This window comes from Callithrix jacchus, chromosome 21 (assembly GCF_049354715.1).
Source record: "Callithrix jacchus isolate 240 chromosome 21, calJac240_pri, whole genome shotgun sequence".
Classification (NCBI taxonomy): domain Eukaryota; kingdom Metazoa; phylum Chordata; class Mammalia; order Primates; family Cebidae; genus Callithrix; species Callithrix jacchus.
In genome coordinates, this window is record NC_133522.1 from 46,138,777 (window position 1) to 46,161,065 (window position 22,289).

At 39.6% G+C, this 22,289-nt stretch overlaps 1 protein-coding gene across 2 annotated transcripts in view; it reads right to left on the bottom strand.

Annotated features, from left to right (window-relative positions):
- The window catches only part of DSCAM (DS cell adhesion molecule), an 802,011-nt gene that overhangs the window by 270,443 nt on the left and 509,279 nt on the right, over positions 1–22,289 (bottom strand). For both annotated transcript variants that reach the window (XM_017967103.4, XM_035283348.3), the window contains exon 9: positions 8,870–9,148. In XM_017967103.4, the coding sequence (XP_017822592.1) occupies positions 8,870–9,148 (279 nt within the window). The remainder of the gene's footprint in view (positions 1–8,869; positions 9,149–22,289) is intronic.

Sequence of the window (22,289 nt, forward strand, 5' to 3'; positions counted from 1 at the left end):
ATCCTCTTCTTTTATCTCTTTTTATTGGGTACTGATGATTATTTCTTGAAAACGTACCCTCAAACTCTCTTCATCTCCACTGCCACACCCCAGTCACAGTGAGTAGTCTGGTTATGTGGGAAAGGGCCACAGCCCCTCTGTCCGCTCGACTTCAGCACCTCTGTGGTGGACAGCTCCACCTCCGCACACTTTGCCAGGACGCTGCACTAAGGGCATGGGTCCTTTCTTTGTTGTCTCAGGCCTTCTCTGAAGCCATGGTCCTTTAGCCACCTAACTGGTACAAGCCTGACATGTGAGAAACAATTGTCCATCACCGAGGGACAGGAGTCAGGGTATAAATTCTCTGTCTCTGCCTCTCTTTCCTTCAGTCCAGTGGGGCAATTATGAGGCCTGCTCTATGCCCACATTTCTCGAACATTAGAGGGCATCAGAATCACCTGAAGAGCTGATTAAACCACACATTGCTGAACCTTGTCTCCAATGATTCTGACTCAGTAGGTCTGGGGTGGAATCCAAGATTCTGCCTTACTAATGAGCTCCCGGGTGATGCTGAGGCTGCTGGTACAGAGACCACACTTCAAGAACCACTGTTCTACGTGATTCCTTAGAGGGCTCCCAGTAAGAATGAGCTCCAGTTGCCCATAGCAGCAACCAGCTCATTAAAGCAACTTTTATTGATTTTTTTCTCCCATTTTGATTTTATTCTTTCCACTCTGGGATCCAGGAATGACATCCCTAATAAATAACCTGCCAGCCAATTCTGAACCTCACCCTCTACTTTCAAAGGAAACCAACCTAGGACAAGGGCCATAGTGTCTCTTATTTGAATTTCTTAGCCCCCAACTATTCTACCTGCCACCAACTGTCCCTCTTGAATTCATTCTTCACATAGTGACCTAAAGGATCTAAGACACAAATTGGACAATGTGACTTCCTTGTTCAAAAGCATCCCATATTCCCATTGCCCTTTGGTGTAATCCAGACTCTCGGGATATTTTAAAGGATTTTTATGATTGAGTCCCTGGTTTCCAGTTACATTTTGTGACATTATCTTCTTGTAGGATTTGCCTCAACCATTCTAAAATGCTGTCTGTTATCCAGTCCCCAAGACTGTTCTTGCTGCTGGGTCTTCACACAGATTTCTTTATATCTTTGTGTAATAAGTTTCCACCCACTATTTGCATCCTAGCTTAGAACTCACTTAGGTACCTTTTTTCTGATGCTGTGGATAAGATTAAGTACTGAACCCTTCATTACTCACTATAACCTTTATTACACTCGTTTGGTATTGCTGTTTTATTGCCTGTCTCCCATACTAGGCTGTGCATGCTATGAGAACAAGAACCATTCCTTTCTCACAGACCATTGTATCCCAGCCCATAGCACAGACCTGGAGTACAGAAAGCATTCTGCAACTATTTGTTGAAAGCACACATGAATAAATGAATGTTATTATTTCAGTTTTAAAGGCTAGTGAAATGGAGCATGACTACGTTAGTAACTCAAATCAGGGTGACCCCAAAAGCCCAAGATCTTCTACTAGAATGGACCCAATGGAAGTGCCATCTGAGGGACAGCAGAAGACAGCTCCATAGGAGGACTCTGTCCAACAAGAAACAGAACCTGAGATGGAAGGATGTGAAGCTTTTGGGACTGTTGCCATTTGGGCCAAAACTTATAATAGAACATAAAGACCACCAATACTCTATATTGCCTTGGTGTATAATTCCCCAAAGTTGCTGGTTTCCTTTTTTAAAGATGATATTTTGATTTCCTTTTATTAGTATAACACATTATTTGCTATATTGTGGTGAGCCTGCTTGCAAATATAGTTGGTTTTCCAACAGAGCATAATATGGTTTGGCAGTCTCCCCACCAAAATCTCATCTTCAATTGTAGCTCCCACAATTCCCATGTGTTGTGGGAGAGATCCAGTGGGATGTAATTTAATCATGGGTGTGGATCTTTCCTGTGCTCTTCTCATGATAGTAAATAAGTCTCATGAGATCTGATGGTTTTATAAAAGGGAGTTCCCCTGCACAAGCTCTCTCTTGCCTGCCACCATGTAAGACATGGCTTTCACCTCTCAGCCACGTGGAACTATGAGTCCATTAATTCTCTTTTTCTTTATAAATTAGCCAGTCTTGGCTATGTCTTTATCAGCAACATGAAAATGGACTAATACAGAGTGGCTTTTCCAGTGGGGAGGAGGAACGATTAAAGAGAGGAATAGGTTCAACTACATAATTATATCACATCTCCAAGAGGCAATATGGCTAATCTTGCCAAACATTTCTCTGAATCATAATTATGTACACATAACCAGCACTACTGTCTCCTTCAAAAGAGCAATTTGATATATATTCTAAAACACCAAAATCTTGTCATGAGATCCCCATAGGCTCAGGGTATCTGAAGTTTCAAATGGGTTTCTTTGAGAAGGTTTATTCCTGGTACTGCCTAAAATGAGGGTTGTTTAAAATACAGTGGTCTTTGGCTTGATCTGTTTATTCTGTATGTGTGTGTATGGGGGATTATTTCTGTTGTTTTATTTTTAAAGAAAGAATACTATAGTTATAATAAGACAGGCACTTTTCTAGTTTTAACATAGTCCAGTATTTTATGTTTGGAAGTCATGGCTTCTAAGTTGCTGTATATTTCCAAAGAATGGATTTAGGTTTCCCTAGCTGTAAACCTGGGCAGAAATCCAGTTTTAATGAAGGTAAGAGAACTGAAAACCATTTGGTAGAGGTGGAAGGGGGTGCATGGATAAATACCACCATTCTGTACTTGATGACATTTAGTTGAAATAGGACTTGGCCTAAGTCTAGGACACTGAAAATTAAATCTATTCGCTTCCATCACTCTGAAAATAGATGGTCTGGCTCCCGCTTATCTCTGCCTTACACTTTCGGTCCTTTTTCACTGAACAGGAGGCACCTTGGGCTTCTTGCTGTGCTGTGAACACACAAAACTCATTCCAGACTCAGTCTTCAGACTTGTTGGTCTCTCTGCTTGGAACTCACTTCCTACAATTCCCTGGGAGATACACCTTCACTTAGTCAAGTCTCTGCCCAAAGATCTCTTCAGAAAGCCTTCGCCTGCTCAGCCTACCTAAAATACTATTTTCACCCCCTTCTTTCTCAATCCATGTACCACATGTTTACTTTTCATAGTACTTGTGGATATCCGACACTGTTTGTTCATTATCTCTTCCCGCCACTAGAATTTGAGCCTTATGGGGCAGAGACTTGGTGTCTTTATTTTGACCACCATGTTATCTTCGGCGCTCAGAACAACACATGCGATAAAATAGATGTTTAACAAATATTTTGTGTCGGAATGAATGAAGTAAAATCACAGCATGAGAATGATATCAAAAATTGGATCAAGAGACAGCAATAAAATAGCAACCTTTTATAGTTTTCATTTCTCCTGTCATCGGTAGGCGTTTCAGGCATGTGTTTGTTTCTCCACGTGGCAGTTCACCATTAAAAGCCAGAAACCATAGACCCATCACAGTATATAATAAAGTGTGAGAAAATAGCTCTCCTTCAGAATCACAGATAGAAACTGTTGTGATGGTGCTTTCCTGTGAGTGGTGCACAGACCACAACAGGAAGCAAAGGGCAGGAGTGCTCTGTCATCAAGCCTAATGCTTCATTTCTAATGACTTATCAATGCCAAGATCACTCCACTGAGCAGGCTATCAGGGAAATCATCAATTCACTGTCACAGCGCTATGAGATTTGGCTCTTATTGGCTTATACATAACAGCTAAGAGATTTTTGCTTTTGAGGCTTTGCTTTTGTTTTCTTATATTTTCCTCATGACAACAGCTAATTTATTTTAGATCAAGTATTTACACATCTTCCAGTGACCCAGGCTACCAAACAATGTGCTAAGTTTTGCAATGAACCCATGCGGAACTTTTCTTCTGCAGCTTCCTCACACTCAGCCTTCACAGAATAGAAGAGTTTGGGCCTTGCCTTGGATCAAGCCTTAACTTAAGGGAATGTTGTGGCTGTTTTTGTTTTTTTTTTAAGTCTACACCACTTAAACATTCTCCATGTTAGTAATGAGGCTGTTTCACTTTACCATTCGTGTGTTCACTGGAGTGACATTTTTCATTTCCTTCAAGAACTTTTCCTTTGTGTTTACAATTTGGTTAACCATTTAGCATAAGCAGCCCAGCTTTCACCATGCTTTCCTCACTGAATGTAATTATTTCTATCTTTCAACTTAAAGTGAGAGATGTGAAACTCTTCTTTTCACTCGAACCCTGGAGACCATTGTGGGGCTATTCACTGGCCTAATTTTAATATTGTTGTGTCTTAGGAAATAGGGAATCTGAGAAATGGAGACTAGAAAATGGTTGGGTGGTAGTGGTCAGAGCGAACACATTTATCGAGTAAGTTTGACGTCTCATATGGCGACTAAACAATTATAAGAGTAACATCATCATAGTAACATTGGAGATTACTGGTTGCCAATCACCCTAACAGACATAATAATAATGACAATAAAAGTTTGAAGTGTTACAAGAATTACCAAAACGTGGCATACAGACAGGAAGTGAGTAGGTACTGTTGGAAAATAATGGTCCCCTTAGACTTGCTCAATGCAAGATTGCCACAAACCTTCAATTTGTAAAAATAAAAAAAAAATGCAATATCTGGGAAGTACAATAAAGCAAAGTGTGGTCAGGCATGGTGGCTCACTCCTGTAATCTTTGGGAGTTTGGAAGGCCAAGGTGGGTGGATCACTTGAAGCCAGGAGTTCAAGACCAGCCTGGCCAACATGGCGAAACCTTATTTTTACTGAAAATACAAAAATTAGCTGGGAGTGGTGGCACATGCCTGTAATCCCAGCCACTCAGGAAGCTGAGGCAGGAGAATCACTTGAACAAGGAGGCAGAAGTTGCAGTGAGCAGAGATCTGGCCATTGCACTGCAGCCTGGGCAACAGAGCGAGATTCTGTCTCAAAAAAAAGAAAAGTAAAAAAGTGAGGTGTGCCTGCGTTTATTGCATGCAGCACATCGTGGATACACTGTGCTGTTGGGGGTCTGGATTTTGCTGTCTTCCTGTTTAATATCAAATGTTGTTCTTGCACACAATTAACTTACCAGTGGAGAAGTTTTATCTTGTCAAAAATCTTCTCAGGCTTTGTTAGGGCTGGCCTACACTACCCCTTATTCTGGGGTGAGATTAGCCCTACTCCTAGTATGTGGCCTTTCTGAGACAGAAGCTGAATTCCCCTATTCTGGCTAGTTAGAACTCCAGCATTCCCAAGCTATGTGTGACTTCTGCTAGCATTCTGCACATGTTAAACAGTATTCAGCTGAAATTGCAAAGGAGCCCTGTACAGATTTCTAGAGATCTTTCTTTGAACATCTCTCAAATCTCCAGTAGTTTGTCCTTTAATACCCCAGTATTCATCTCAGTGTTTTAAAATTTCTCTCTCTGTTTTCTCTACCTGCCAAGATCCCTGTGATTTACTTGGGCTCTAGAGCACTCTCTGTCATGTGCAGAAAGTACCCCAAGCACATGTCTGTGGTGACTCTGGAGTTCACTTCGTGCACTTCTTTGTGTTCCTGAAAGCAGCTCTTTATATATATTAGTCCCATTTTATAGTTGGTTTGTAGTAGGAAGATAAACGTGTCACCTGTTACTCTGATGGTTCCATTAGATAATTTTTGTTTTTCCACTTCTCTGACCCAAAATATCCACCTTTCTATAATTTTCAATCATTTCTGTAGGTGCTAACCACTGGAGCTTCACAGCATGGTTCTTATTACACTACTTTGAACACACTCTGCACTGGTACAAAGAATGTTGCATTCACTAACTCAAGGACTTTGATCCTGTAATAACCTCCTCTTCATGTTGCCAAATATTTTTCCCTCCCTACTGGCTCATTCTCATTAGCAGATAAGCCTGCTGTAAAGTATCCAGTCTAAAAACAATACCTGCCCTTGACCATGTTCGTTTCCAACTTTGTCTCCATTTCACTGCCGCCTATGATAGCACAATTCCTAAAAATATAAGAATAGTTGTGCTTTCTGAGTTCCCGCACATTCACCTTCTTTCTTTTCTGAAGCTCATCTAATCAGGCCCTCGCGGCAATGACAGCAGGTCATAAACAAAATCCATCTTCCTAAACCAGTGACCGACGCTTGGTTTTCCTCTTGCAGGATTCGATACTCTTTATCACCCTTCTTTCTCAATTTATTTCTAATTTTGCTTCTAGACTGCTACAGTCCACTGGATTTTCTCCTCCTTTACATGCTGCTCCTTCTCCCTCTTTGTCTCACCTGCTGATTCCTCCTCCTCTTATTCTGGTACCTTAAATGATGGTGTGCCCTAGTGACTGCTGGGGCAGCCACTTCTCCCATGTCATTGACCACTGTTCCCCTTGTCAAAACTGCTCTTCTCATTTCTTCTCTGCTTCTGCTGGAGACACTTTCAGTCTCCTTGTTATTAGGCAAAGTATGATTCCGCTAAGGGTTCGTCTTTATCTCATGTGCAACATTCACTCCATAAACATGTTTTATTTGTTTTACCTCCAGAATAGATTGTGAATTCCACTGCTTCTCATGACCTCAACATTACTACCTTCATCCAAGGCATTTTTATTTTACCTGAATATTTTCATTTTCTGAAATAGCCTGTTAGGTATAGTACTATTCTTGCTTTCTAGCCCAGTCCATTCTTCAGCCAGCTACTGGTGTTATAACTAGAAAGATAAATCAGGCCATGGTGCTGTAGTGCTCAGAGTCAACAGTGCCAACTCTTTACATTTAGGAAAAAATAATCCATACTTCTAAAATGGTTGCATTTTCTAATTACTCAGGATTTCACAAATTATTGATCCCTGGGTCCCACCTCTGAAGATGCTTATTTAATTAGTAGGAACTTCAGCCTGAACATCAGGACCTTTTTAGAGGTCCTTTTGCAACCTGAATGTATAACAAAGTTTGATAATTAATAACCAGTGATTTTTTTGGGAAGGAGGAAGAAAGAACAATTCCCCACAGAGCTGGAAGATGGATTTACAACCCCCAAAGATTATGATTTAATTGGTGTAGGTTGGGACCAAAAATGCACCTCAGTGTTTTCTTAAACCTCCCAGGAGATTCTACAGAAGCATCTGAATTGAGAACCTCAGCCCCATACTACCTTGTCCCTGCCTGTTCCTCCAATCACACTGACCTGTTTGTGAAGCACATTTTCTTCCTCTAGGCTGCAATGTCTCACTGGTGACTTAATATTAATTTCACCAAAGCTTATTTAACATATTTGAAGAACAATCACATGGAGACATTAATCATATTATGGTCAGCTACGTTATTCCAAATAGCTAGGCTCAGTTTCAGCTCATCTGACCTTTGCCTTGGTTAAAAATTTGTGGTTGCCTTTTCTGCAAGGGCAAGTGGTACAAAAAGCATCCCAGAACACTTTTATCTGACATTTCAGATTCCTGACCTGGATCCTTCAGAGCAGATTACACAGAAAGCAGGCTGATGTACTACTTTGCCCTTCACAACCACGGTAAGAGTCAACTCTGTTTATAAGAAAATGCTTGGGAAACAGATACTAGGTTGTCCCCCTTTTTAATTTATCTGTCAACATTTGGGAAATAAATCAAGTATCCCAATTCTTCTGCTCTAAAGTGCAAGGCAGAAATGAGAAAAATCTCATGAGTATGTTTAGCTTGTGTCTAACCGAATATATATTTTCCAAATTATTCACCTGGGGATTTTTTCTTTCAGAAATACAAAGTTAGTTTCCTCCTATGACTTCTAAGTCTGTGTCACTTCCTTTCACTGGCAAGTAGATTAAAAAATGCATTTCTTCCCAGTCAGAAAGGAAGAAGAGGTATCAAGGAGACAAGGATTAAGGACTGAAGGACATGAGAATCTCCTGCTCAAGAAAGAGCTATCTCCACTACCTGAAAAATCACAGAAACCTTCCCCTCCTAAAAACTGCTCTGAGACCACAATTTGGGGAATTTTAAAATGCAAATAATCACATTAATAGAAATCTTTAACTTCATACAGTTACTTTTGCAATGTCGATGGATACTGTAATGGTAGATTAATGTACACTACTCTCGGAGAATCACAAAAATCGCAGGTCTGTGTCTGATAGACATCAGAGAACACTAGCAACTTATTTCATAGATGAAGAGTGTGAGCCTTAATGGAAATTTGGTGACTGGAATAGAAGTTCAAAATGAGACTGATGCTTACATTTTAGATGCAATGAGATTACTGCCAATGTTTTCTGCAAGTTAGCCCACCCTATTTTAATTTTTTTGAATAAATACTCTGCTTAATTTAAAAATGTTGCTATGGCTTTCCAAAATAATGATAGATTTAATGTTCAATAGAATAGATGGGCAAAGAAAACCACATTTCTGAAACTAAAACAAACATTATGAAAAGAGATTTTATGGCTCTTTAGAAAAACTCTGATATATAGCTTTGACACATATTTTCTAAAAAGCCATTTATTGAAATGACAAGTGATATTATAAAAAGTATTATATGAATCCAATAAAGCAAAAGCTCCTGGACTTTAGTCCTCAAAACTCATTGCGTTAGCATACAGAAGCCTCATTTCATGAATTAAATCTTACGGTTCCCACCTTCTTAGCTGTTAATTATTTAAAACATATTTTAGGTAAATAAAACCTTATCTTGGAGTTTATGGGAATTCATGGTTAGGTTCTAGAGTTGTATTTTTTTAGTGGGATAAGACTGAATTTCTAAGTTCTAGTTATTTTCACATTAGTTCAAGCCCCATCATCTTAAAACATTGTTAAATTAACTCTATAGCTGCCACGTGGCTCATGTTCCTCTGCTCACCTCTCACAATCAACTGGCTTTGGTGCTCCACAGCTGCAGCCTCATTTCGGGCTATGCAGGTGTAATTCCCATTGTGCATCAGGGAGAGATTGGAAATCCTCAAGGAGCTTGTGAAGTCAATGTTGTCAATGGTCACCCCAAGGCTCCCAGGGATTGGCCGGCCATCCTTCTGCCAGGTGATCGTGATGGGTAAGTCCCCTGAGACCACGACACAAGGGATGAAGACCCGCTGCCCAATGGAGAATCTTGGGAACTCAAAGGGTTGTATGAAAGGTGGAACTGAAAGAAAAAGAGAAAGTAACAGAGGAAAGATAATCACAAACTGTGCTTATTTGACATTTGCTTTTCCTTTAACCCTGAACATGACACTGAAAGAGTAGTAGAGGCCGGACGTGGTGGCTCACGCCTGTAATCCCAGCACTTTGGGAGGCCGAGGCGGGAATCACGAGGTCAAGAGATCGAGACCATCCTGATCAACATGGTGAAACCCCATCTCTACCAAAAATACAAAAAATTAGCTGGGCATGGTGGCACGTGCCTGTAATCCCAGCTACTCAGGAGGCTGAGGCAGGAGAATTGCCTGAACCCGGGAAGCAGAGGTTGCGGTGAGCTGAGATCGCGCCATTGCACTCCAGCCTGGGTAGACAAGAGCGAAACTCGTCTCAAAAAAAAAAAAAAAAAAAAGAGTAGTAGGGACAATCATAGATACAGCATAGAAATACAGGAACAGTAGCAAATTTGAAATTACACTTCCATTATTTGAATTTTCTCATCATTTAAAGTAAAAAGCATGAAATTGAAAATTCGTTCAATTTGTACTTCAGCAAATTAGTTACTAAACCTAATTTTGTTCAACAAACTTTTAAAATTTAATAACTATTTTTGAATGAAAACATTTCAGACTGTATCCTGTAGTGTAAACAGTGAGAAAGAGGGATTTAGGCTTGGTTTTCCTTCAAAGCTTTTTAAATGATGTATACAAGAGGAGCTTTCTTTCCTTCTTTGCTACTACGGCACTACAACTACTGTTGCCCTTTCTAATTGTTTCATGCCTTGTAAATAGGCACATTCTAAATCCACTGAAGAATCAGAGACTTCAATTTTGGCTGGATGTAATGGCTCACACCTGTAATCCCAGCAATTTGGGAGGCTGAGATGGGAGGATCACTTGAGGTCAGGAGTTTAAGACCTTCATAAGCATAGGCAAATTAATGAGACCCCCACCTCTACAGAATTTTTTTTTTAAGTTAGCCAGGTATGGTGGTGCACACCTCTGGTCTGTGCTACTGAGGAGGTCAAGGTGGGAAGACCCCTTGAGCCCAGGAGTTTGAGGCTGAAGTGCGTTATGATGGCACCACTGCACTCCAACCTGGGTGACAGAGTAAGACCCTGTCTCTAACAAAATAAAAATAAATAAAAGTAAAATAAATATTCCAATTTTATTGTTCTTTTTTATGTCCAACTAATAACCATTAACCATAAATATTTATTTCATATTAGAATGACTACATCTTTCCTTTGCCTCTCTTAGTTTTCCACATTTTATGTGTGTAACTTTTAATTATGAACTGGTCCATGGCAACCTATTGGAGTTGTTGATGGGTTGCTAAGGAGGTCCGGTTATAGTCTTCAGCCTGGCCCTCCATAACATTGCAAGTAAACTCAACCTGGAAAGCTCTTTCCTGACTCAGTTTCTCTGAGTGATGCCTATTTGTCCATCTTTCCTCAGAAGCACTCTTCCTCAGTGTCCTCCTAGATAATTTCATAGGGCATTAGCATTCTGAAATAGTAAAAATGGAGTCAGAGGAACCACGTTTGAATCCTACCTGGTTACTTGTTACAGATCATGAGCAAGGTAATATGCTCTTTCATCAGTCTTATGGGTTAGTTATTCATTGCCTTACTTTGCAGCTGGGAAAAGTGATACTCAAAGATGTTACCTTGCCCTTTTGGTCTTAGAACTAGTTAGCTGTTCTAGGAGGCCTTAACGCCTGTCAATATAGCTAATATCAGAGCCTGCAATGTAAGCCTTTTGCGTGTTTTGCATACATTCTTTTAAAGAAAAAATGTTAACTTTTACGCAGGTGCTTGGAAATGACTAAGAGTACAAACTAAGATGAGTAATCATTTGATCATATAATAGAAACCAATTGTTATATTAGGGGTTTTTCCTAACGAAGTTATTAAACATGTCTGCGGTTTACTCATCAATTGTACGTCCACTTCAACTGTCAGCTTCAGGGAAAGGTAAGGGATCTGGCTGAGAAACATTAATAGAAAACCATTCATTTATTTATTTGTTAATTCAATCAAGTCATGTTTATTGAGCATGTGGGATGTGTGTGGTGGCACTGAATGTGCAGGGCACACAGCAATAAGGATAACCCATCAGCCTCTGCCAGCACAGCTTTCACGCATAGGCAGCAGACAGCAAGGAAGTACAGCTATGGTGCTTCTCTCATTTCACACGATCACTATGACTGTTGTCTGCTTTCAAAAGCAGTTGAGAGTTAGAACTCAGAACTGCAAATACAGCCAGGGTTAGAAGAACTAGGTAGCTCAAGTTAGCTCTTACCAGGGCAATTAATTTTTTAAAATGGCCAAAGGTACCGACAAGCACACTCAATGTCAAAACTGCTGTGGATTCTCCATGTAAAGTTAGAGCTTTCGGATTGAAATGAGCTGATCTGATGCTAACAGAAAAAGGTCTCAGGATGAGGTTCTACCTGGTGCTGGTTGAGAGAATCGGTTCAGATTAAGGTGTGAATGTTCTCAGTTGGAATGTGCTGGAGAAAATATCATGTTGTACCAAAGGTGCTTGTATTTCTTTAAATCTTGCCCCCAAGTGGCATAAATGTTCACTATATATGTAAATATTATTAATACTAAATTGCCATGCTTCATTAAAGAAAATAATTACATTTCCTCCCCTTTGATTTCTTGGACACAAAATCCTGGTTGTCAGCATACTCAGACAAAGCCTGGATTGGTGCGTTGCCATCTGAATTACAGACAATTTTCCTAAGATAAGAACTTTGGAGCCAGACTACTTTGGTTTAAGTTCAGCTACGCTACTTGCTACAGTTACTTAACCGCACTCAGGGTCTCAGTTTCCTTATCTATAAAGTGCAGTGCTGCCTTGAGTTCTGAATAAGTTAACACAGCAGTGAACAAACTTAGTCATGCATCGGAATCAGTTTCTTAGCATTTGTTCTATTTCACAAGCCTTTAAGATGAGGAAAAACAAGTAAGTTGAAAGATTACTAAGCTAATTATCTCTATCAGTTACAACAGGGAGAAGGATACATAAGGACTTACTTTCCATTCTCCAAGTCAAGAAAGAAAGGTAAGACATAGCATAGTTTTTAACCTAGCTATTTAATAATAAGGCTGGGCATGGTGGCTCACACCTGTAATCCCAGCACTTTGGGAGGCCAAGGCAGATGGATCACCTGAGGTCAGGAGTTCGTGAGCAGCCTAGTCAAAATGGCAAAACCACATCTCTACTAAAAATACAGAAAAATTAGCCAGGCTTGGTGGCAGGCACCTGTAGTCCCAGCTGAAGGAGGCTGAAGCAGGAGAATTACTTGAATACAGGAGGCAGAGGTTGCAGTGACCTGAGGTCATGCCACTGCACTCCAGCATGGGTGACACAGCAAGATTCTGTCTCAAAAAAAGAAAGAAAACAATATACAGTGTAGGTTGTAAATAATTGTGAAGTATTAGAATGTCCCTTTAGAGTGTAAGAGAGTTATAGGACACAGGAAATGCATACCCATACAATTTTTCAAGAACAGAAGTAGCAAGTAGCTATAGAAGAATCAGCATTAAAACCAAAACCCAAACCCTATGTTTTCCATAATTCCAAAATATTTGCAATTCATCTATTTATAGTATTTAAAGAATAATTTTATTTCGTGCAAAGCAACAGGGCTGAAAATCAGGAGGTACACTTCCAAAGCACTGAAAAACCAGTGTCAGAAAGCTAATGCAGTAAATCTCACACACATTACTCCGAGGATAATCCTTTGCTTTGAGCATCTTATTTTAAATCATTACAATACTCCCAGTTATCTCATTTCTTGGCCTAAATCAGATTCTGGGAGTTCAGGCATATTGAAGAGGGCTTAGTAAGAAACCACAGTTGGCTAAAGAAGAAGGATGAGAAACTAAAAGTCAGCTATAAAGAACAGACACAAAAACGCAGCACACACAGTAGCTCGATGACATCTTGTTTGGGAGCACATTGGCCTCAGTAGTCAGCTTTTTTTGTAATTTAATACAAAATCATAATACGTAATTATAATTCTGAATTATAAGTCATGGCTAACATATGACATAAAAAAGATAAATTTAAAATATTTTAAAACATATCTACAAAAGAAAAAGCCTTTTCGAAATGGTTAAAATAAAAATCAAAGAAAAGTTTAGTTAGAGGGAATAGCCCTTTATCTAGAAGAATGTCAAAATTAAGTTTGCTATGTGTTTTTTTTGCTTGCCACATTTCGTGAGGACACAGTACGTCAGTATGTGCATTATATCATTGTTATGTAAATTAAATCACAGGACCTATTTGTCAACTACGTCCATTCTTTCCTCCCTGCTTAAGTTGTCTTGCTTGTATTAGCTGTGAATTGCAAGTCTGCTGCATACAAATGTTTAAAAATTTTTAAAGTGTCTGAAGTCTTATATTTTACATACCTAAGACATAAAATCGATGGCACAAAGTAACCCCAGTGATTAGAAAACTCTTCTCATGATTTTGGGAAAGCTGAGCCTTCTGTTTGAGACACACTAATCACTTTACCTGATTCATGCTATCGCCAAAATAAGGTAAATTCTCTGAATCTTGTTGACAGTAAAAGCTTGTTTACCATAGGAGCAGAAATCCTGAATATGACATGCCCCATTTTTGACATACCCTTTCTATAAGAAATATGTAAATATCTGACAAAGGTCATTTATTACCAGGTTTGTGTATTTCACTCTATTTAATGGCAGGGTCCTTTGTCTAGGCAGCTCAGAGCCATTGAATACTGCCAAATGTCAATTTTGACTCTTATTCTCTCTAAACCCTTAACAAGAATATTTGATCAGACTAATATATTTCTGTGCCTTGTCTCTTAAAAATTAATTGTATATTCTTCTTCATGGGGGAAGTATTTTGATTTCTCCTAGAGGAGTATACTATGTTGATAAAATCGTGGGTGGGGTGCTCATCAATTTGGGTGATTAGCAGTGTTATCTTGATCCAGTATCTTGAACTCTGTGATTCTATCTCTTCATGTGTAACAAGGTGATAATGAAACACGTTCATTATCAGCTTGTATTGAAATGGACAGAAAGTAGCTCTTCCATACAGCCAAAGGGCTATTTACTGTCCATTTCAGTGTAAGCTATGACTCCAAAATGACGAGGCTGTGAGTCTGGGGGATTTTCTAGTTCAGGGTTTGCCTTCATGATGTCCTCACCCATGAGACTGGTTCTGTGGGCAATTCGGTTACTTTACAACATCGTTCAGCTTTCCTAAATTTTAGATTACTTACGCAGCCTGGTAGGTCTCCACAATGTACATACAACACAAGTAAATAGTTCCTCTACTCTGGTTGTTCAAAACTATTGTATGGAATTTATCACATTTATGACTCAAGTGAGTATAGTGATTTATGGACATGTCCATTTTCTTAAGTGGAGTGACCCAGGAGGGCAGGAGATGTATCAAGTTTACCTTTTTTATTTCTCACAACTAGTGGGATAGTGCCTTGTTCTTTTTGTTGTTGTTGTTGTTGATTTTTCCAGATAAACTTTTTGCTCTTATTGCCCAGGCTGAAATACAGTGGCGTGATCTCAACTCACTGCAAACTCCACCTCCCGGGTTCAAGCAATTCTCCTGCCTCAGCCTTCCAAGTAGCTGGGATTACAGGTGTAATACCATGCCCAACTAACTTTTCTTGTATTTTTACTGGAGATGAGGGTTTCACTATGTTGGCCAAACTGGTCTTGAAGTCCTGACCTCAGGTGATCCACCTGCCTGGGCCTCCCAAAATGCTGGGATTATAGGCATGAGCCACCACGCCCGGCCACCTTGTTCATTTTGATTGAATAATGTTTTTCAGGAAAAAACAACTTTCGGAGGTGATAATGAACATGTTTACGCTCAACTTCAGACAATCCTGAACTTTTTAGGAATGACTTAGAAAAGAGGATCATGCAGACATTTAATAATGATCACATGAGAGGGACAAGAGTGAATCTCCTCTTCATAGTTTTATTAGCCAAGGGGCTCAGGATTTCTCACTACCATGCCAACTCTTCCCTCTGCTGGCAGGGCCAGTTGGGGACCTTGAGTCAGCATCTGGCCTTGCTTATTCAGATATGACCCTCTTGTCAACTCTGAGTTGCTATGTGAGTTTTTTTCTCTGAGATCAGTGACTTGCAACCAGCAGCAGCCAGAGCTGCTCCTCGTTCACCGTGACTTAGGCTGCTGGTCCTGGAACCTGTACCTGCTTTAGGAGGAAGAAGATGAGGCCAAGATGCAGAGACATATGATAAGGGAGCAATAACAATTTTGCTGGAGCTGGTGGGTGCTAAAAGAAACCAGAGGCTGCACAGGTCACATCAACTTAGATTCCATTAGTTTCCCTACTTAGCCTCTCACTCCAAGCTCCCGGTGGGGTTCAGTATGAACTGATATTAACTGACATTGACCTAGAGGGTAAAGGCAAGAGTGAGCCAGCAGGGAATTCTTTGGCTCTGCCTTCTGGGTGGGAAGGACAGGGAAGGACAAGGCATTGTCCTTGCAGCGTGGTGGAGATGACTTTTAGGATCTATCTTTAAGGTTTCCTTAAAGAGCTGTGTCTTGGGCATATTTGTAACAGCCCAAATCATACGAAACTGAAAAATGTTTCAAGTATCTATTTTTCTCTAGACATAGATTTGAAATGTCACAGTGAACATGGAAGTGTAGAAATTTCTTCAACGTACTGATTTTATATTCTTTCCATATGTACCCAGTAATGGGATTGCTACATAATATCTATTTTTAATGTTTTGAGGAACCGCCATACTGTTTTCATAGTGAGTATAATAACTTGCGTTCCCACCAATACAGTACAAAGCTTCTCTTTTTTCCACATGTTCACTGTGGCATCGTTTACAATAGCCAAGATATGGACCCAAGTGCCTAAGTGGTCACCAGAAGATGAATGGATTAAAAAATAGGTGGTATACATACACAATGATTACCAAAAAAAAGAGACAAGGTAAAATAAGACAAAATAAAGACCTTCAGCCTTAAGGCTATTCAGCCTTAAGAAAGAGTGAACTGTAGTCATTTGCGATAATATGAGTGAAGCTGGAGGACATTATATTAAGTGAAATAAGTCAAGCACATAAAGGCAAATACCACATCATCTCACTCATATGTGCAATCTAAAAAGGCTGATCTTATAGAACTGAAAGGAGAATGGTGGTTCCCAAGGGCTAGAGTCATGGGGAGATGTGTCAAAGGACACAAAGTTTCAGGAGGAAAATGTCCAAGAGATCTATTTACAACATGGTGACTATAGTTAATAATTCATTGTATGCTTGAAAAATGCTGACAGTGAATGTCGAGTGTTCTCACCACAAACATGATAACGGTGTGAGACCACATATATGTTAATCAGATTTAGCCATTACACAACGGATATATATTTCAAAACATTATACTGTACACAGTAAATACGTATCATTTTATTTAAAATGTAAAAAATCATATATTTAAAATCAATATATAAGATATGCAATATATGAAATATATTTATTATATGCATATATTTATGTGTAATAAATATGTATTGTACCTATATAGGTAGATAGCATTCTTTGATATTGAAACCAACCTTACATATATTCTTTTTTTCTCTTTAATTAGGGTAAAGTAATTTGAGATATTGCTTATAAAATACTTCATAAAATGCTACATATTTTGAAGAAAGATACCTGCTTCCATTTCTAGAATAGAGGAATTTTAAGTCATTCTATCTCCAGGACGAACCTGTATAAAGGAAAGTATAAAGGCTGAGTTCTGCGCTCAATTTTCTTATCCTACCTCTCTTCTACAGACACTTGAGAGCAAAAATCCCCAGGTTAGCTGAATAAATGCATCCATTTAAGTACTTTTCAGCATGAGTGCTTTCTTGCATCATTTAAAAAGGAAGGACGGTGAAAGTTCCCACTTCAAAATGATAAATTAACATAAAAGATGTATACATTGAATACATCACCTTTCTATTTTTCCCCAGGTCTATATTTCTTTTGTATTATTCATAATAGAAGCTCTGCAATTCTCAACTAGTTGTTGAAAAATAAATACGAAAAATTTGTGGATGACTGCAACGTATGGCCACACACAAAAGACTCCAGCAAACCGGATCCTAAGTTAACCATTGCTCAATTTTAATGAGGAACAAAAATAGAAAAGTAACCTCCAAATGCTGTCATTTCCATAAACAACACTGTAAATGACTCCAGTATCTAGTGCGATAGCAGGAGAAAGTGGAAGAAGGTGACAGATAAAGAATGAAAGATGCTTCCTTGCTGACAGAGTCGGGTTTGGAATTCAGTGGAAGTTGACAGTGCCTGGTTGGAACAGCAAATGAGCAAATGTCTGAAAGTGGGCGTGGGGACACTGCCAAGGGTGCTTCTGTGCACAAAGCTGTCCCTCCACCCAGGCCAGATGACATTTGCTGTCAGCCCTTGAAGAATGATGTCATTAGAAGCTGGCCTCCCCAGCCGCTCGCTCTCCTCGCGTAGAAGGCGAGCAGACAAACTCGCAGCGCTATTTTAAACTCAGAACTCATTTCCCCACTTGCACCAACAGCAATACAGCCAGACGTTAAGGTGACAGATGAGACGTAGCATAGGACAAAAACCTGCAGTGGAAGCAGGATTTTAACGTCAAAATGCTCAGAAAAGCGTCCCTGTTGGGCTACAGTATGCAAAGCGCCACCAACACAGGAGCAGGAAACCCTGGCAGGGACATCTCCTTCTCCCTTCAATCTGAAGGAGGACATGGTAAAAAAAAAGTGGTAAATTAAAATGGGAAATTGTCACAAATACAGAAAAGGAATGAAGCATGTAAAAGTGAATGTTTCTGGTTGCTCTCTGCATTCCTAGCATGGCCATTTCATCTCATTATTGGCAAACATTAACTTCTAAAAATCCTCATAAAACATAACTCAGAGCTTGGTGATTCTTAAACATTCATTTACCCATAATTTTAACTATCTTTCTCTACAAATTTTAGTCTGTTATTTTTTTTTTTAACCTACATGGTCTGAAGGCAGAATGATGACCCACAGGCACTTTGGACCAACCCTGCCATCCTAAGGCTTTTGCCAAGCCACTGAGGTGCCACATCGCTCATCTCAGCCTCTCCATCACCCAAGCAAGACCTTCTGGAGTCATCGCTCATTCTGACCTGCCCTCTTTCACCAAATCCTTTCTCTCCTTTTTTCTCTCTCCAATTTAACAAATTCTATCTCTCTTAAATTAGGCCCTCAATATCTTTTGCCCTATATTTTAACACATCTTTCTTGACTTTTTAAATAGCTTTATTCCTGGGTTCTTTGTAGTCATTTCTCCCCACTCCGACCCTGGCTTTCCACTGCAATACAAATTATTCTTCCGAGAGTCACCATGGGGTTGTGTTGGAATCAAAGCATCTGAGCCTGAGTCTTGAATGCATTACTGGATGACTGTGTGTAGTCTCATCTCTCTTCCATGATCTCCCTGATTACGCTTTGTCTACTTTACAGAGTCACTGTGAGTTTTAGGGTGACACAGATGAAAGTGTTCCGTAAACTATAAAGTTTTATATAAATATAAATAGAAGGTGACATTTTTATCCAGCAGCCAATTAACTTTCCTGGCAGTGTTGATCCCCAGCAATTAGAACACTCAATTAGGCACTGTTTAAGTTCAGTGTGGCACCTAAAATGGGAAAGACAAAGCTTGAAAATGTGTTAAATATAAAACTGCTTGTCAAGTTGAAACGAAGTGAAAGAAGGGACTCTGGCTTTTACTTCTGCCTATATGTTTGAAGGCAGCGATCCTGCACTTCTGGATGGTTACATGCATTTCAGAACTGCTTAAGCCTCAACCACCATCAAGAATAAGCATGTTATTTATATCAATCTTTGAAATTAAAAAACAATTATTCCAGGCATATGCCGAAAATAAGCAGAAGGGTTCTGACTATTACCAAAAAAATACAGGATGAAGAAACAGCACCGTTTCCAAATATCATCTAAACCTATGTGCACACATTTTCTGCTAGACCCAGTATTTTTTTTTAAAAAAACCAAACCTCCTGGAGATAAGATAAGAATGATTTGGTTTCACTGTTGCAGTGTTATTGCTGGGATCAAGTGGGCCGCTTTCACTTCCCAAGGAAGCCAATTTCTGAGGCTTCAGGTTTGTTCTTCCAAAATTAGCTGGGTGAAATATTCACTGTGTGATCTCCAAGGAAAGGTAGTGGAGCTGCATTTGTATGAACAAAATAAGGAAGTCTCTTTCAATTCTAATCCACAGGAAAAGCCAAAATTCTAAGTCTTTTCCTAAAATTTGCTGATTTATTACCTTCCTTCCCTAACATTCCATAATTGAAAGTAGTAAAGGTTGTTAATTTTTAAAAAGCCTCGATGAACCGCAATCCTGACCATTAGAGTATAATTTAATTAATATATTAATGTTTCATTTAAAAACATTTTATTGATTGATTGAGACAGAGTCTTGCCCTGTCACCCAGGCTAGAGTGCAGTGATGCTATATTGGTCACTGCAACCTCTGCCTCCTGGGTTTAAGCCATCCTCCCTCCACAGCCAATCAAGTAGCTAGGATTACATATGTGCGCCACCATACTTGGCTAATTTTTGCATTTTTAGTAGAGACTGGGTTATGCCATGTTGGCCAGGTTGATCTCAAACTCCTGGCCTCAAGTGATCTTCCTACCTCAGTTTACCAAAGTGTTGAGATTAAAACATTTTAAAATGTAAATTTAAATGTTCAGAAGTCAATTAGTTTAAGACCTTCTAAGATCTGAGTAAAGGCTAAGACTGTGAATGGTGTATAATTACTGCTGTGTATTGGAAGTAGTTCACCGCAGCCTCATACTCCTGGCCTCAAGCCATCCTCTTGTCTCAGTCTCTGGAGTAGCTGGAATTACAGTTGTGTACCACATCACACCTAGGCCTCCCGAAAACTGGGATTACAGTTGTGCGCCTCTGTGCTTGGCTGTTTAAGCAGGGGTAATTTGGGTTCTTACACCTTGCAACCAATGGAGTCATAGTCAGCACATGGATCTGTGCCAATCTGGGAATTCTAAAAAGGGGAAAAACTTACATTTCACACAGTACTTGTTTGAATTTTTGTCAGACTTTATCTTCAGATATTTGGTGAAAGGTTCTAATGTGAGCCTGACTGAGGGCTGGAGAACCCTGTCCACATAAAGTTAAAATCTGCAGTGTGGCACACAGAGGCCCCTGAGGGTCCCACGCAGGCCATGGTCTAGAGCATCATCTATTCACTGATGTCACCAGATCTGCAGCCCGGATTCCTGAACTCTACTCTCTCATATCTAATTTCCTCCCGAGAGCATCCACTTATTTGTTTAGTGTGTATTTCAACCTCAACACATCGATAACTACACTCTTAATTGCCTTCCTCAGACTTCTCCACTGCCTCTTCTGCTGACTCAGGAGAAAGCAATGCCATTCTTCCTGCTATTCAGGCCAGAAGCCTGACCTGGTCCTTGATGTCTTTATTTTTCTCACACTTGTATCCAACCACTAGGTAGACCAATTGAATAGACCTTCAAAATAGATCTAGAATCTGTTTTCTACCCACCAACTCCTCTGCTCTCCCCCTGGTCCAAGCTGCCATCATCTCTCACCTGGATTCACTTTCCATCAGGTCATTCTACTTGCCCCCTTTCCCCACATAGACCATTCTTAGCACAGGAATCAGATGCATCCTTACTATTCTTTTTTAGAGATGGGGTCTCATTACGTTGCCCAGGCTGGACTGCAGTGGCTATTCACAGGTGGAAATATAGTGCACCACAATCTCAAACTACTGGACCCAAAGTATTCTCCTGTCTCAGCCTCTGGAGCAGCTGAACCACAGGCTTGTCCCACCATGCCTGGCTAAAACCTTTTAAAACCTCAGTCTGGCCATGTGACTTTTCTATTTAAAGTCACCTACTGAAGCCCCCATCTCAGAAAACCCCATGTCCTAAAAACCCAAGTCCTGATCTAGTAACTCCCTCATGAAAAGGCTTTGCTTCTTTTGACCCGGGGCCTCTCAGTTTTTTCTCATTCACTGGGGCCCCGCCACACCAGCCTCTCTATTATTCCTCGAATTTTCCGGGCATACTGTAGATACTGTGGCTCTATCTTTTCCCTTTTCTTAGGAAGTTCCTCCCGCAGATAGCCATGAGCTGTCTTGAACCCCTCCACCTCTTTGCTTAGAATCTCACTTTTTCAAGGCAGCCTTTCCTGACCACTCATACATTGTGCAAGCCCCAAATCCCCACGACTGCTATTTCTCTCCAGACAACTACAATAAAATACCACATAGAGTAATATTTTCCTTCTTTTGTTTGCAAGTACTTACAAAAGAGATGACAAGTTTTATACTGTATAATAGGTATTTAGAAGAAAAGAAACTCTTACAGACAAAATTATTTGATTAAATTATTTTCTAAAATCATAGATATATCATTTACAAGAGTCAATAAATTATTCTTTTGGGCATAAGCTAGTTTGAGTTGGTTTCTGTCACTTCAAAAGGATTAAGCTGAATACATTGATTGATACTGGTCTGGTAAATTTAAAGAATAAAAGTCAATGATTCAAATGGCCTTTGTTTAAATTAATGTCTCCTAAAAATTACATTAAAATATTGTACCTATTTATCCAATGGTCATACTTTTGGAAATTTATTTTGAAAAAAATAATCTTAAAATTAGACAAAGGCCAGTGCATAAAGCAGCTCATTTGATGCATCATTTGTAATGGTGAAACATTAGAAATAAACGACATTTTTAGCACTATATTAGATATTTTCAAAATGTAGTTCACAGACCTCTAGGGATCCCTGAGACCATTTTAGGTGATTTGTAAGAAGAAAATCGTTTTCCTGACAATGCTAAGATGCTGTTTGCCTTTCTCATGGTGTTGATATTTGCACTGTCACAGCAAAAGCAATGGTGAGTGAGACTGCTGGGCCTTAGCACGAATCCCGGCAGTGACAGTACCATGACGGGTGCTCATTGTACTGTTTATCAATGCATACTCTAAGTTTGTTCTTAAAAAATGCCAGATTCATTTGCAGACACATGATAAAGCAACAAAAATCACAGTTTTATTACATCTTT